We start from the raw sequence: 15,848 nt of genomic DNA on the forward strand, positions 1-15,848 counted from the left end.
TTGTCTCTTCTGTGCTGAGATATACTGCATCTGTCGCTGTAACCTTGGGGTAGGTTACGGTCATTAAACAAGCCATTTCTATCTCAGACTCTGTGCTTGCGAGGGCGGGGGGAAGAACTGCCTTACAGGCACCCAGCATGGGGGTGAAATTGTCCCAGGCCACTGGGTGGGGGCTCGAGCCGGTTGATTGTATCCTTGATAGGAAAACCCCACAAGAGTTGAACCCGGCCCTTCTGGCAGGCATGTGGCGTTAACAGAAGGGTTACACACATTTATATGCATATCTTTACTTCCTTTTCTCCAATGCCTGAGTTTTTTAACTGTATTCTTGTTAAAATGATAATTGGCTTAGTAACCCTTTAAACTGCTCTCCATGTCACAGCCATGTTCCCAGAAATCCACAATGAACCGCAAACACTGTGTGTGTCACTGACGTTTCTGGAAAAGAACACACTTTTTCAACTTTACAGAAATTTGCTTACAGATGCAAAGTTCTTCCATTGCATTTATTTTAGACTGTCACATGGAACACAATAGTTCCTTATTTAGGGCTCACAACTTCCCTATATTCACCCGCTCTTCAAAGCTAAGGACTACCTGCTCATCTGGCTCATGAGAGAAGGATTTTCTTATGAGGCACGAATTGTAACTCATTGGTATTTTTGGTAAAAGGAAGAAGGGCATGAAATATTGGATATGGCTGTCTACTTGCTCCTGACTTTTCTCTCCCTCCTCACTACATCAGTTCAAGTGCCAGGTAAGTTCCTGTCCTGATCCTCCTTTCTCCATTTTTGGAGGAGGGAGTAAAAGTGCTTCTCATCATCCTTTCTTCCATCAATTTAATTTTCCTTTTAGGGCAGCGTGAGATTATTTATTTATTTACTTATGATCTGTTATTAGCACTAATTTAAAACAGCATCACTCAGTTTCGGTGATATCTAGTGGCCTCAGATTCCCTTCATGTTCTATAATCAGATTTTAGACAATAATAAGGGTCAGACACTCTGCTGGTGAATTTGGTAAAGGCTGGGATTAGTGTGTTAGCGCTGAGTCTTAAAGATCTGCCAGGTGCCTTTGACATTTATCATGGGTTTTGTTGCTGCCATGCCCCTATAACCTTTTATGGAGCAGGGAGCACTGTGGTGTTCCTGAGTGGCATGAGTCCTTTCTTGGGGAGCAGGCCCAGAAGCTGGTGTTCTGCTATTGCTCCTCTGTCCAAAGGCTCCCATGAGACACTCAAGTGGGCTATCTCATGGTTCTGTGGTGATACACATTGGAGCCACAATTATCTGAAGCCTCTAGAAGAGACTGAGGAACAAAGTTTACTATGACCATCTTGGAATTAGATGTGTTAACTGTATGTGAACAAAAGCTATTCTGGTGTAAGATGCTCTTTTCATTTCTTGGGGTGTTACCATTAGAACTGTGTAATTTTTTTTTTGGCTTCCTGACTGAACTGAAAAACCAGCAAAAAATCATTTTGGGTGGATGAAATATGCAATATGAGACAAAAAGAAATGCTTTGTTTGATCTTGTTTTGTTTTTCAGCTTTTTAAAAATGAAATTAAAGTCCCTTTTCAAACAACAGTAATTTTGAATACAAAATTTAAACTATTTCATTGACAGTGTTGAAACCTTTCAATTTTTATTTTTTTTTTCTTACTGACTGAAAACAAGTCAAAGAATGAATAAAAAGTAGTGGGTGATCTGAGACTGCATTTTTGGCTAATAAAAAGTTTCTTCTGAAAAGTTGTGCCCCTTCTACTTGTTAGTCAGACTTGAGTGGTGACTTCTCCCCCTCTTTTTGCAGAGACACATGGTGGTCACCTGTCATCCACTCAGCTAGCTCAGCTCTCTCCGGAAATTTAGCTGCTGCAGCTGAGAGGCAGAGGAAAGGAAATTTCACTGAAAGCAATTCCCCCTTTAATCTCCTAATCTCCTGTCATTGATGAGAGGAGATGTAAAGACAGAAGCACAACAAAGCTAGGGAAGCTGCTGAGAGAGATATGTGGCAAAATCCTAGACCCTGCTATGGCATCTTTGTACCACTCTGGTAGCCTAAATCCAAAATCTAGCTGGCCTAATCAGGGAGTTGAGCGGATTTCCTTGGTGTGACACACAGTTGCAGCTACACCATCTTTTTCTAGCACCCTGGATGCTGAGATGTGTCAGTAGTATGCTTGGGGAGGCAACATGATCAATGTGCTATCGTGCTCCTTCAGTCCCAGGCCAGTATAGTTAACCTAAGGCAGCGCTAAATTACGCAGGGGTGGGGGCGGTCAAACTATTCCCTGGCAGTCCTGAGCATGCAGCTAGCTTAAGGCTATGTCTACACTGCAGAGTCATGGCAAAATATCCTTTTTTTTTAAAATAACTTTCGGCGCATCTACACTGCACACATGCTATTGGAAATACATTTGAAATCGCACATATGCTATTTTGAAATTGGTAAACCTCACTGCAGGACAAATAATAATTTTGGAAAAAAACCCACAACTATTTTGAAATAGGCACTGTTAAAATGTGGAATGGCATTACCGGAATGCGCCATAAGGGGCTCCAAAGGCACTATGTCAAACTAGACACTTTGGCTGACATGCTGCTCCGAAATGCATTTTTAGCTATGTCTACACTAGAGCGCTATTGTGGGTTTGGTGGCTCTGTGGGTGGCCCCTGTCTGTGGTCCATCCCCCACCCCTCCCCCCCGGGGGCAGGGCACAAAGCTGTCCATGGGAGTGGGTGCTGACAGACACTGACAGCCATGCTGTCATCCTGGGACCGTGGTCCGGCTCGGCCCGGGTGGGCCAGGGTCTGCTGGGGGCGTGGGGGGTGCCCAGTGTGCGTGTGGTGCCCTTGCCCCTGAGCCAGGGTGTTTGTGCCCTGTGGGGTACATACCTGAGGGTCCACCACTGAGGTTGGGGGCTGCCTTTTGGGCAGGTGCCTGGCTGGAAGTGCAGGAGCGGAGGTCAATGACCAGCTCCCCCTCCTTGCTGGACCACTCCACTGCCTCAGTGCCCACCTCCAGCTCCGGCCCTCGTGGTGTAGGGCTGGGCGATGCTCCCGGCTCCTGCTCCTCGACATGCTGGGGCTCCTTGGTCATGGTGTTGAGGCTGGCTGGTGAAGACGAGGTGTCCCAGGTCAGCCCCTGACCAGCTGGCTGAGTTCTGAGCCCAGGCGTAACCCTGCCGCAGCTCCTTGATCTTTACTTCTGACATGGTCAGAAGTGAGGGCAGGGTGACCCTGGAAGGTCAGGCCCTTGGCCAGCTGGCAGAAGACAGCCATATTCTGCCATTTGCTCCCCATCACCCAGAGCACCTCATCCTCACTCCAGAGCCCCAGCAGGTCCCAAAGCTCAGCCTCACTCAGGAGGGAGGAGGCCATGCTTCTCCCCCCACCCCCACAGCCGGGCCCTTGAGAGCCCTGGGTCAGTCAAAGGAGGAGCCCTGGCACTGCTTGGGTGGCTGCCTGGTCACCATCCCTCTCCATGGGCTGCTGGGGTTGCTCTGAGGCATGCAGTAGCACCACATGTGATGGCTGCTGTCTGCACACACTCTCAGCTTCCCACCATGGGGTTTCCTGGTCTGTGCGGCTTTAAGAGCTACTACATGCACAGACCATAGAGACCTCAGGGGCTAAGCAGCACATCTCCATGTCCCAGCTGATTGCTGCCATGGTGGACCCCACTCTTTTGAAGTAGCAGGATGTGGAGTGTCTACACACTTCATTTTTCTAAGTTAGACATCAAAGTAGTGCCCTATTCCTATTTTCTGGTTGGACAAGTGGTTTTGATATCTGCAGCACTTAACATCGATTTCAACTTCAAAGTGGCACATGTCATGTGGAGACGCAACACGCACTACTTTGAAGTGGTGCCTGCTCTTTCAAAGTAGCAGACTAGTGTAGACGTGACTTTTGTATTCAGTTCTGTTATTTCAAAATAACCTATTTCAGAATAGCTCTTTCAGAATAACTTATTTCCAAATAGGGCTGCAGTGTAGAAGTAGCCTTAGTGAGCTCGACCTTTATGCTCAAAAGTGCCCTAACATATTAGAAGTTATGGTCCCTGCCTAAAAGAACTTACAATTGAGTCTAGAAAAATGAACATATCTAACACACTATATGATGATAAAGGATTGAGGCGGCGAGGGAATTCTGGAAGACATCTTTGAAACATTTCTTAGCGTAAGCATGTTTTGAGGAGGATCTGAAGAAGAAAAGCAATTTACTTTGTTTATTTCTTTCCTAATATCTGCAGGTTATACAATGTTACATACTTGTTTTTCTGGAGGATTGTCTTCCTGTGCTTATGATGAATCCTCTCCTGATTTCTTTCTCAATAATTTTAGGTAGATAAGCTGTAAAACTGTCCTGTAGTGACTAAATAGTCTGACTACCTAACTCAAGACAGATGGCTAAGAATCGGGGCTCAAATCCCACATGGGTTGTGAGTTCTATACTTAAATTTCACCCAGTATTTATTGAGTGTAAACCCCTCTGGCACTGTGAGGGGTTTCACTACTCTGGTCTATCTTGTCATCTAGGTAAGTCTGTCTTTGGGATATATAGAAGGTCCCTCACATCAAAAATCAGAACAATATTCAAATTACTTCCAGTACCAGTCTCTTACCTCGGGTCAATTGTTCCACAAATTGACACCAAAGACCATATTTTCAGCCCATCCTGTAATAAACTAAAAATGCACTGACTAAGAGAACACACACACACACACACACACATTAGGCAGTCCAGGGCTATATGTCCTTTAGGGCTAACCCAAGCTCAGGATTTCAAGGGTCTATGCAGGATTTAGATACAATTTCTCCTTGTTTTAGGGACTTCTATTCCCTTTTTACCTTTTCTGAGTTGCTAGCTCAGTTGATGGGAACAAAGCTGTCCTGTCCATAGGATGAATCAGTGTGGTCACTCCAAGCTGTGAACTTTTGAGGGCCCTGCTGCGGCTACTCCAACCAGCCTATGGTAAGGAGAGACCCAGGGGATCATGGAACCTGATGCATGATGGTAACAGGGTTCACCTCCCCCTCTCCACCACTCAGCATGCAGGTGGCAGAAGCTAGTAGCCTCTACTGTGCTGCCCTCTCCGAGTCCAGGCAGGAAGTAAAATGCACCAACCCCAGTGTGCTCTGTTTCCCACCCCTGCAAAGAAGTGGGATACAGTGGGCTGGGAGGGCAGCGTGGATCAGGTTGCTGGGCACTGCAGCTCCTGCTGCTCACATGGAGAGTAGTGGGTGGGGAGATGAACCCTGCTGCTGCTGTTCCAGCATTGATACTCCCCGGCTCACTTTGCACAGGGCAGGGGGATGGTAATGGGATGTAGCAGAGCAGGGATGGAGCTTGGCAAAGGGGTGAAGAGGCGGTGACAGGGCCTCTGACAGGGAAGTTGCCTTGTGTCCTGTGACAGTGGGGGATGGGGGAGGTGTCCGAGGCCCATACCCCATTTGGGACTGTCTTTGATGGGAGGAATTCACTTTTCCTCTTCATGAGGTGCCCAGTAAGGGGAAAGAGAGGAAAGGGAAGCAATAAACAGAGGCTTTTGTTCTCTGGCATTCCACGATAGTTTGGCTGGTTTTGATGGTCCTTCTGTGCGAGGCAGGACATAACACCTTTTGTTATAAGCCAGCGTTTCACGCTGTAATCATTCTCTCGTTTGGTGACTGACACAACTGAAGTGGATTGCCGTGCAAATACACAAATATGAGCTCACACTATGGAATACAGATGTGCTAAGAGAGATCGATGCGTGCAGAAACTTACACACATTCTAATACCTACTTTAACAATACCCCTGGCAGGGATGTCGGCCTATTTCCAGTTGTGTATCTGTCAGTATCCAAGACATGGGGGCCTTGGCATACGCTGGCACCTGCTTTGTTAGCATCACAAATGCATCTTTCACTGTTGGTGATCAAATGGCCGATAGGTGGACAGCTTACCTCTTGTTACAGCCTTCCCCAAATACTACTTTTTCCTCATTTTGTTCTTTAGGAGGTGGAGTATTTTTAATATACAATGAAGACCATAAGCTGTGCATAAAAACTCAAAACTCTAATTCAGTCATAATGGACACGTGCGACCCAGCCGATGAGTCACAAAAATTCAGGTGGGTCTCTGACCACCGGATTCTGAGTCTGGCATTGAAATCATGCTTGGGGGTGCCTTCAGTGAAAGACCAGGCTGCAATCACTTTATCTCCTTGTAACAAGACAAGCAAACTCCAGCAGTGGGAATGTAGAAATGAGACCCTTCTTGCAGTCCAAGGGGAAGATCTATTTTTCATCTCTGCCCAGAAAGAGGAAAGGAAAGTCATGCTGGCCAAAGGATCAGGCTTATGGAATAGGTGGAAGATCTATGGAACTACAGGCAATTTGTGTTCTCAGGACTATGAAGGTAAAGTTTTGAAAATGAATCTTTTTTTCTGAACCAATTTATTTGTGTAGCTGCTAAGGGAATTTTTTTTTCCAATGCACTTCATCTTGCTATCATTTCCTGCACAAAATTACAGTTGGCTCAGTAGCAAAGCTGACTACAAGTATAGAGAATAATTGAACCTTTCACAGACTGACCTGAGCAATTTGTGGTTAATTTGATGAGGGCAATTCCAAGTGCCAAACAAAGCATGTTAAGAATAGGTCCACTACTTTGTGATGATCAGTATATGGGCTACGTCTACTTGTACAACAATGACAACAAAACATCTGTGCATATATTAGTATTAATATGACACTTTCTAGAAGAAATGTGGACCTGCATTATATAAACCTTAAGATATGAGATACAAGATCATCTGTTCAGCCACTACTCATGAAAAATTACACTCTAGTAAATGGACGTAAGACCCAGCTCTTCCTTGGGGTTCCAATGCATACATGAGGCATGGTGGTCCACCAGCATAAGGAAAGCTTATGCATCTGATGAAGTAAGCTACAGCTCAAGAAAGCTTAAGCTCTAATACATTTGGTAGTCTTAAGGTGTCACAGGATTCTTCAATGATTTTTACAGGTAAGGTAAGTTTGTCTATGATCCCTGTTCACTCACTATTTACGCATTTAAGGAATACTTGAGCATGTTTTTGGCCGTGTCTATACGTGCCCCAAACTTTGAAATGGCCATGCAAATGGCCATTTCGAAGTTTACTAATGAAGCGCTGAAATGCATATTCAGCGCTTCATTAGCATGCGGGCGGCCGCGGCACTTTGAAATTGACGCGCCTCACCACTGCGCATCTCGTCAGCTGATGGGAATAAGGGGACTTCAAAGTAGGCAGGGTCCTTTCGAAAAGGAGCCCCGTCTGGACGAGACATGCCACGGCGAGGCGCGTCAATTTCGAAGAGCCGCAGCCTCCCTCATGCTAATGAAGCGCTGAATATGCATTTCAGCGCTTCATTAGTAAACTTCAAAATGGCCATTTGCATGGCCATTTCGAAGTCTGGGGCACGTGTAGACGTAGCCTTTAAGTCCTGGCTTGACAAGGTCCTGGCTGGGATGACAGTGGGGGTTGATCCTGATTGAAGCAGGGGGCTGGACCAGATGACCTCCTGAAGTCCCTTCCAGCCCTAGAATTCTATGATTCATGTTGCTGGCTGTCCCCACTATTCCTTCTGCTCCCATGATTTCAGAGGCCTGGAGCTAAGGTTCAGAGTTCACACCATTAATTTAACACTAAAAATCATTTCACTAATATTATAATTACCCATAAGCAAACATCAGAAGTCAGGAAATTCACAAGTGAGGTTGCATATCAACTAACATCCAAAAAGTACCAAGGGTAGCCATGTTAGTCTGTATCCTCAAAAACGAGAAGTCCTGTGACACATTATAGAGTTACAGATTTATTCTGTAGAAATGATTCTAAAATGTAGAAGCTCTGACCATTGAGCAGCAAGAGGGGATTAAGTGTAAGGAATGACTATTGAAGAGCTAGATGGTAACGAGAGGAGTAGGGCAATTAAAAAAAAAACAAACCCTCTTTTTGTTCTTGTGTCCAGTCACAAAGAAGTGAAAAGAGTCTGCTTACCAGTTTATTTCCCATCCCAGAACAGCAGGGCAAAGGGAGGGGTATATCAACAGGAACGGACAGAGCCTTGGCTCTACCCCTCAATGCACCAGCAGGTGCTTCTGATGAGCTGATGGAAGGTTGTCATAATCCGCAGCTAATGGAAGCCAGCCACAAATTACGATGCCTAGAGTAAAAGGAACACTGTCATTAAAGTAATTATTCTGAATGTAAGGTTTAACTACAGATCTCTATGGCTCAGTCAAGTAGTCTTTAGCTAAAATTAAAAGAATCCTCACATAATTCAGAGTAAGTATTCAATATATAACTGGTCTGACCATTTTAGAAAATCTGGCACAAAGTAACTAAGAAATATGGTGGGTTGAAGTGACTTTGTTTGGAACTGTTTGAAATGACTTTGTTTGGAATAACTCTTTAACATTTAACCTCACCTGTAAAAATAATTGAAGAATTCTGTGACACCTTAAGACTAACACATTTATTAGAGCTTAAGCTTTCTTGAGCTGTAGCTAACTTCATCAGATGCATGAAATGGTCGCTTGAGTTGGCAGGGATTTATACCTAGAGAAATGGGAGTGTGACAAGAGGCATTTTGGTGACAACACCACAGAGCATCCACACTAAAAATACATTTTTCAACATACCGTCAACAGAATTTGTCAAGTTTGTTGACAGCCTTCTGCCTCTTCCCCTTGAAGAATCTGTCAACAACAAAGCCGCATGGATGCTCTGGGGGGCTCTCTGTTGACAGACAGGGCTTTCAGGTCATCAAGCATCCCTGTCTGCTGTGCTTCCAGGTGGCCATTCTGGCAAGAGAGTGGCTGTGCAGTCTGGCCACTCTCTGTTGGCAGAATGGATCAACAGAGCGCTCTGCTTTTGTGTGTGGCCACAATCTCTCGACAGAAGTTTTGTCAGAAGATCCCTTCCACCATCAACTTCTGTAAACAGATCACTCTAGTGCAGACATAGCCAATGAGGCTAATCTAACCCAGGTGGATGTGGTCCACTTCCAACAGTTGGTAAGTAGGTGAGAATGCCTACATGGAAAAATTACTTTTTTTTAATGCGCAAACCATTCCCAGTATCTGTTTAAACTCATTCTGATGGTGTCAGGTTTGCATACAAATTCCAACTCATCAGTTTCATTCTGCAGTCTGTTTTTGAAGTTTTTTTTTTTTTTTTTTACCCTCAAGAATGGCAACTTTCAAGTCTGTCACTGAGTGTTCGGGAAGGATAAAATGCTCTCCTACTGGTCTTTGTATGTTACCATTCTCGATGTCTGATTTGTGTCCATTTATTCTTTTATGTAGAGACAGCTTGTTTGTCCAGTGTACGTGGCAGAGGGCTGTTGCTAGCACATAATGGCATATATCACATTAGTAGATGAGCGGTGAACGAGTCACTCAGGGTATGGCTGATGTATGGTGGTGTCATTAGGGTACATATGTGGAGAAAGCTGGCAATGAGGTTTGTCACAGGGCCTATTCTTCAATCAGTGTTTCTATCATGTGGTATGAGCCTGTGGGACTGTGACTTTCCTGGTTTTCTTCGGCTTTGATTATGATAATATTATTGGAAGGCTTTTTACTACTACATTAATAATATGGACTTTCAGTATCAACTCCTGCTTAGTTGTTTGTGTGGAAAGTTGATTATGATCAGACATGGTGGACACTGGTTCCCAGTTTTTGTTATCTCTATCCATTTATCTCTTTAGATATGTTTACACTACTAGGAAATGCCTTTGGGGCACCCTGTGTATTCCCTTTTAAGTTCAATAATAAGTGGTATGCTGAATGTACAAAGGACAAGAAGGCAGAAAATGAACTGGACTTCCCCTGGTGTGCAACATCTACAGACTTTGATAAAGATTCTCTGTTTGGATATTGTCCATTGAAAAGTAAGTTTTTCATATTTAAACAAGGACCCTCATTTAGCAAATCAGTATAACCACATGTGTAACCCCTCATCACTTGCAGTCTTTGCCCAGGAGCTTCGGAGACTCTGTGTGGCTGTGGGGAGGCAGTGAACTTCCAAAGATGGGTGGGTGGGGATAGGGGAAGCAGCCAGACATTCCCAGAAGACAGTGGGAGGAACTAGCAGAAATCCGTGTTAAGGGGAGAGCTAAGATCTGGGGTTAGCTGTGGAGGTGAGGTGAAGATCAGCACAGTAGACAAGAGGGAAACCTTGAGAATCAGGACAGCAAATGGGGTTGGGATAGATAAAATGATGGTAACACATGTAGGAGCAGAGACACATGGTGGCACCAGCTGCCTACCTTAGGAAGGCTGATAATCCTAGAGGCCTCAGCCCCTACTTGGATGTTTCTAGATAGACATAGGGTTTCCTAGTGGGAAGTGAAGTAGCATCAAGGTGGCTTATCCCTTTGCTGGCCTAATGGGCAGGGAGTTGGCTCTTGGTTGACAGCAGCTGTTCACGTGGCAGGGGATGGCAGTTCCTTCTGCTTCACAAGCTTGGAGATCAAACTTTCTATGGGGCTGTGTAACATCTCTGATTGGCTTCTCTTCTCCAGAGTGCAGAGGAAAAGCAGCCAATCAGATGGAGATTTTCTCAAAGAGCAGTAAAAGGGGTGTGAACACCTCATATGCAGGGAAATCCCATAATGTTGGAAACTTGGCAGGTCTTACGAGCAGCTTCATAGGGTGAGGGATGGACATGCAGATCGACAGGATGTATATAAATAAGTGCCAACCCTGTGGGTGCTCTGAGGCTGGAGCAACCACAGGGGAAAAATAGTGGATGCTGAAGCCCCACCAGCAGCAGCTAAGCTGTCCCCCTCAACCTCCCTCCCCTGAAACTCTCACCCACTGGTGGCCCCAATGACCACCTCATCCCCCACCCTCCCATCCCTTCCAGAGCATCACAATTCCCCACCTGATTCCCAGTGTTTGGGAAGGAGGTGGGAGGAGGAGGGATGGGTTGTACTCAGGGAGGAGGCAGGGCCGAGGCAGGGCAGGGCTGAGGGCTTGGGGATGGGGTGGAATGGGTCAGGTGGGGTAGAGGTGTGGCTTTGGAATGGGGTGGGACCTAGGGCAGAGGGGGTTGTTGAGCATCTCCAGATAGAGGGGAAGTTGGCCTCTGCGTTTACATGTGTACAGACACATACACACACACATTTAGATATGGATAGAAAAGTAAGTATTGAGTAAATGGAAGGTGTGTAAGTGAGGCAATTGGTGTGTGCAACACAGGGTAAATATATGCAAATTCTGTTACATAATGGTCATTAGAATATACTGGGAATATGGTTTCAAACCTTGGCAGGTGTGATCGATTATCAATTAACAAATACTCTGCCATCCATCTTTTTACAGACAACACTGACAAAGATTTTTGGACTGCAAACCCTGTAACTGACGTCTACTACCAGATAAACTCTAACTCCGCCCTAACATGGCACCAAGCAAGGAAAAGCTGTCAGCAGCAGAATGCAGAATTACTAAGTATTACAGAACTCCATGAGCAAACTTATCTGACAGGTGAAGCTAAATAATAAGTCAGTCTCTGGAGATTTCACATTTTTCCACACACCCACGCCCTTCCCACCCTCCCACCCACAGCCTACCTACCTAGTGACCTACCTGCCTGTCTGAGGCATTTTTAGGAAGATGGGAGAGAATAAAATGTCATTTTCCAGCAAAATGTACATTAATGTGCTCCAAAAATGTACTTACCCCTTCACAGTAAAAAGGTGTTGTATCATCTCTGCATGTTGACTACCTACTCTATGTTCCAATCATTGCACCTGTTTTTGTCCAGGACAAGTAGTTTTCAAACTATTTCAAACCTATTAGTTTTAATTTAAGCTTTGTAGAAGAACATAAAAACGGCAGTAACTGGGTCAGACCAAGGGTCCATCCAGCCCAATATCCTGTCTGCTGACAGTAGCTAATGCCAGGTGCCCCAGAGTGAGTGAGCCAAACAGGTAATGATCTCCCTTCGGCCAGCCATCTCCAGTCTCTGACAAACAGAGGCTAGGGGCACCATTCCTTACCCATCCTGGCTAACAGCCATTAATGGACCTAACCTTCATGAATTTATGTAGCTCTTTTTCAATCCCTGTTATAGTCCAAACCTTCACAGCCTCCTCTGCCAAGGAGTTCCACAGGTTGACTGTGCACTGTGTATAGAAGAATTTCCTTTTATTTGTTTTCAACCAGCTGCCCATTAATTTCATTTGGTGTCCCCTAGATCTTACAGTGTGGGAACAATTTAATCATTTTTCGTTAGTGACAGAGAGGTAGCCATGTTAGTCTGTATCCAAACAAAGCGAAAAAGAGCCATATAACATTTAAAGACTAACAAAATAATTTATTAGGTGATGAACTCTTGTGGGGCAGAGCCACTTCTTCAGACCTGGAGATAGAGCTGTACCTAATAAGTGCTACATGACTCTATTTTGTTTAATTTTTCCTTGTTCACTTTCTCCACACCACTCATAATTTTACATACCTCTATCATATCCCCCTCTCAGTGTCCTCTTTTCTAAGATGAAAAGTTCTAGTCCCTTTAATCTCTCACCATATGGGACCCATTCCAAATCCCTATTCATTTCAGTTACCCTTTTCTGAACCTTTTCCAATGCCAATATATTTTTTTTAGATGAGGGCACCACATCTGTACTCAGCATTCAAGATGGGGGCCTACCACAGCTTACTATAAGGGCAATAAGATATTCTCCATCTTATTCACTTTCCCTTTTTAGTGATTCCTAACATCCTGTTTGCTTTTTTGACTCCCGCTGCACACTGTGTGGATGTTTTCAGAGAACTATCCATCAGGACTCCAAAAGATCTCTTTCCTGATTAGTTGTAGCTAAATTAACACTCATCATATTATATGTATAGTTGGGGTTATTTTTTCCAATATGCATTACTTTACATTTATCCACATTACATTTAATTTGCCATTTTATTGTCCAATCACTCAGTTTTGTGAGATCTTTCTGAAGTTCTTCACAGTCTGCTTTGGTCGTAACTATCTCAAGCAGTTTAGTATCGTCTGCAAACTTTGACTCCTCATAGCTTAACTGTTCCTCCAGATCATTTATGAATAAGTTGAATAGGCACTGCAAAACCTAGTCCATTTAACAAATTACCATTCTATATCTTTTCCTTACTTAGGGCTAACTGGTAAAGCAAATTCTGAACTCTGGATTGGATTTAACAACTTGAGTCCCAATGGTGGATGGCAATGGGCTGGTGGCAGTCCATTCAGATTTTTGAACTGGGCTCCAGGTAGGTTTATATCGGTTTAATGTTGATCTGTTTAGGGGCAGAATTCTTAGGACCCTGCTGAGTTTTTCCCCAGCTAGATTTATACTCCTCTATATGACACCAGAATCATTTTCATAAAGAATATAAACTACTAGGCAATCCGAATCAAACAATCATTTCCTGTAAAGTCCACAAGTGAACGACAAATGAGGGTGAGACACCACCACCAGCTATCTCACTCCAGATGCTGTTTTGAAGCATCATTGATCTTTTCCACTCATCTTTCCCCAGACCACAAAAATAGTTGCTCTAGGAAATAACGTATTTAATGGATGAAATCTTCTCTGTTTTTACTACGTGACTGCCCACTTATTAGAATATACTCTTCAATCAACATATGAATGTATAACTTTTAATACAATTAGGTGTATGTATAAGTGTAATATTACAAAGGGCTTTGGGCCAAGCTGAGAGAACCAGTACTTGGTAAACTGCTTAAAATTGGGCCACTTACAGCCCAGGCTGGAAATTCCTTCTCAATAAGTCACACCAAACCAGCTACAAGAAATACCTCTCCCAGCTCCACTGGCCAGCCAGGAACTACACAAGCAAATCCACAGATTCTCCAGCTAACCTAATGCCCAAACCAGTAACTCTCCTTCCTCAGGTGCGGGGCTATGAAAGCCCATTTCACCAAATAAATCCACACAGATTCTTCCAGGCCCCAAAGGGTCCAGCCACACTCCCAGTTCAATATATACCAAGATCTTATCCAAACCAGTGTACTGTGCCAATCCTTTTGAATCTAAAACCTAAAGGTTTATTAACAAAGAAAGAAAGAACAGGGTGAAAGAGAAAAATTGTTAAAGTGATACATTACATACATCAGATATAGCTATGGATGCAGCATACAGATGATGGTATATGCTGCTTTCTCAAGAGTTTCTGAAAATACATCTATCTGAGAGATGGGCTCCCAGTCTACCAGGCTTAGTCCATGAGGACTGTAGAACCAAGGTGGTCACTGTCAGGGTCATCTTATAGCTTACCATGTGGAGGGAAAAATTCCTTTCTCTTCCATAGGCAATGGAGGGTCACCTGACCAGGTGGCCTGCTGTGGCACTCTGCCATTGGTCGCTGGGTTAGCCAGCACATCCCAGTCTGTTTTCATAATATGTGGAATCGATGGCTGGGTACCTGGTCTCTGCTCCTTTGTTCAGCCCATGTCACCTGATTGGGAGGGTGATCACCTCTCCTACTGTGAGTCTCAGCACTAAAACATTTCTAATGCAGGTCTAAAGCCAATATCTATAACTACATAGAAAGATGGTAAAGATATACAGTCACATAAACATTCTGAGGGCAATACCAGCTTTCATTAGACACCTCACTTGGCCCATCTTGCACAAGATTCAACTATGTAGTCCACCATGCATTAACATAACATACTTTCTCTATCAGAAGGGTATGATGCCCAGGCAATGGAAAGGAGTAGTTAAGAGCTTTTGAATCACAGGTATGACCAAAGTCCACCGCAGTCAATGTGCTCCCTTCCCCTGACTTCAGTAGGTCTTGGTTTAGGCTGCAAGAGAACCCTGACAGGTAAAGCAGAATGGTGTATAGGCAGTCAGTATTCTTTGCAAGTGTCCATATTGTGTACCCCCACATCCAACTTTCACACAGCCTTAGTTTGAGCTAGGAAAGTGGGGAGCAGTGGGCATGGCAAGGGTAGCCAGGGCTCCAAACACCGCTGGGCAACAGATACTTTCTGCAAAACATGCAGGAATAGCTAGAGCAATGTCCTTGCAGCAGCCAATAATCATGTAGGAGATGAGATTCCTGTCCCAACCCCCATCTAACTCCCTTTGCTTGGGTCCAGTACACTGAACCCAGGTGCTTTTAAAGCTTTTCTGTGTTTGAACAGAGTGCAGGTACAGCCTTTGACTCATGGTTTCTTAGCGTACTCTGAGTGCATCCCCTTTTCAAAGCTGATATCTCAATGTCCATCTGCCCGAGGGCCCTGAGACTCACTAGCTGTTGGGCCTGTGACATGCTAGCTGTTTACGCATGTCTTTCCCATAGCGGCAACCTTGTGAGCCTGCTGGTTTATCATTTACCTCTTCACAGAGGATATTTAAGGAAACCAACCCCAGTTTGCAAAACAATCAGCAAGTACTTCAGAAGGCCCAAAAGAGATACAGAATCATGCAAAACAAGATACATCTAAATGTCATTTTCTTCCTTAGTTTCCTCATCGTTCTGGAGCAGTCTTTGGGATTTGTTTCCTCAGGAGCCCAAAACTATTCTTATTATAGGGCTGTCCCAAGACATCAGTCTCTTCGGTCTCCATCTGGGGAATTCACACCACCCCAAGCCTTCTACCCTGTAGAATAACTGGATTATGCCAGGTCAGGTACCACTCAGCATACTGTCACTAAAATTATACTGTCTTCTTTTCTTGCTTGTGTATCTTCTTCCTGGCAGGATGTGTGACAAGGACAGGGTCTTTGTCAGCCCATAGCTGGTTTACTACAGATTGCCAATTAGCATTATAGATGGTTCAAAACATTAATTTGAAT

The 15,848-nt window shown here is 44.4% G+C and overlaps 1 protein-coding gene across 1 annotated transcript in view; it reads left to right on the top strand.

Annotated features, from left to right (window-relative positions):
* The first annotated feature begins 611 nt into the window (after positions 1-611).
* Positions 612-15,848, top strand: part of LOC142008040 (macrophage mannose receptor 1-like) — an 80,124-nt gene continuing 64,887 nt past the window's right edge. Inside the window, exons 1-5 of the mRNA XM_074984833.1 lie at positions 612-757; positions 6,004-6,405; positions 9,750-9,932; positions 11,368-11,532; positions 13,177-13,290. Coding sequence (XP_074840934.1) covers positions 697-757; positions 6,004-6,405; positions 9,750-9,932; positions 11,368-11,532; positions 13,177-13,290 — 925 coding nt within the window. The 5' untranslated portion in view covers positions 612-696. The remainder of the gene's footprint in view (positions 758-6,003; positions 6,406-9,749; positions 9,933-11,367; positions 11,533-13,176; positions 13,291-15,848) is intronic.

The sequence above is a fragment of the Carettochelys insculpta genome, chromosome 2 (genome assembly GCF_033958435.1).
Source record: "Carettochelys insculpta isolate YL-2023 chromosome 2, ASM3395843v1, whole genome shotgun sequence".
Classification (NCBI taxonomy): domain Eukaryota; kingdom Metazoa; phylum Chordata; order Testudines; family Carettochelyidae; genus Carettochelys; species Carettochelys insculpta.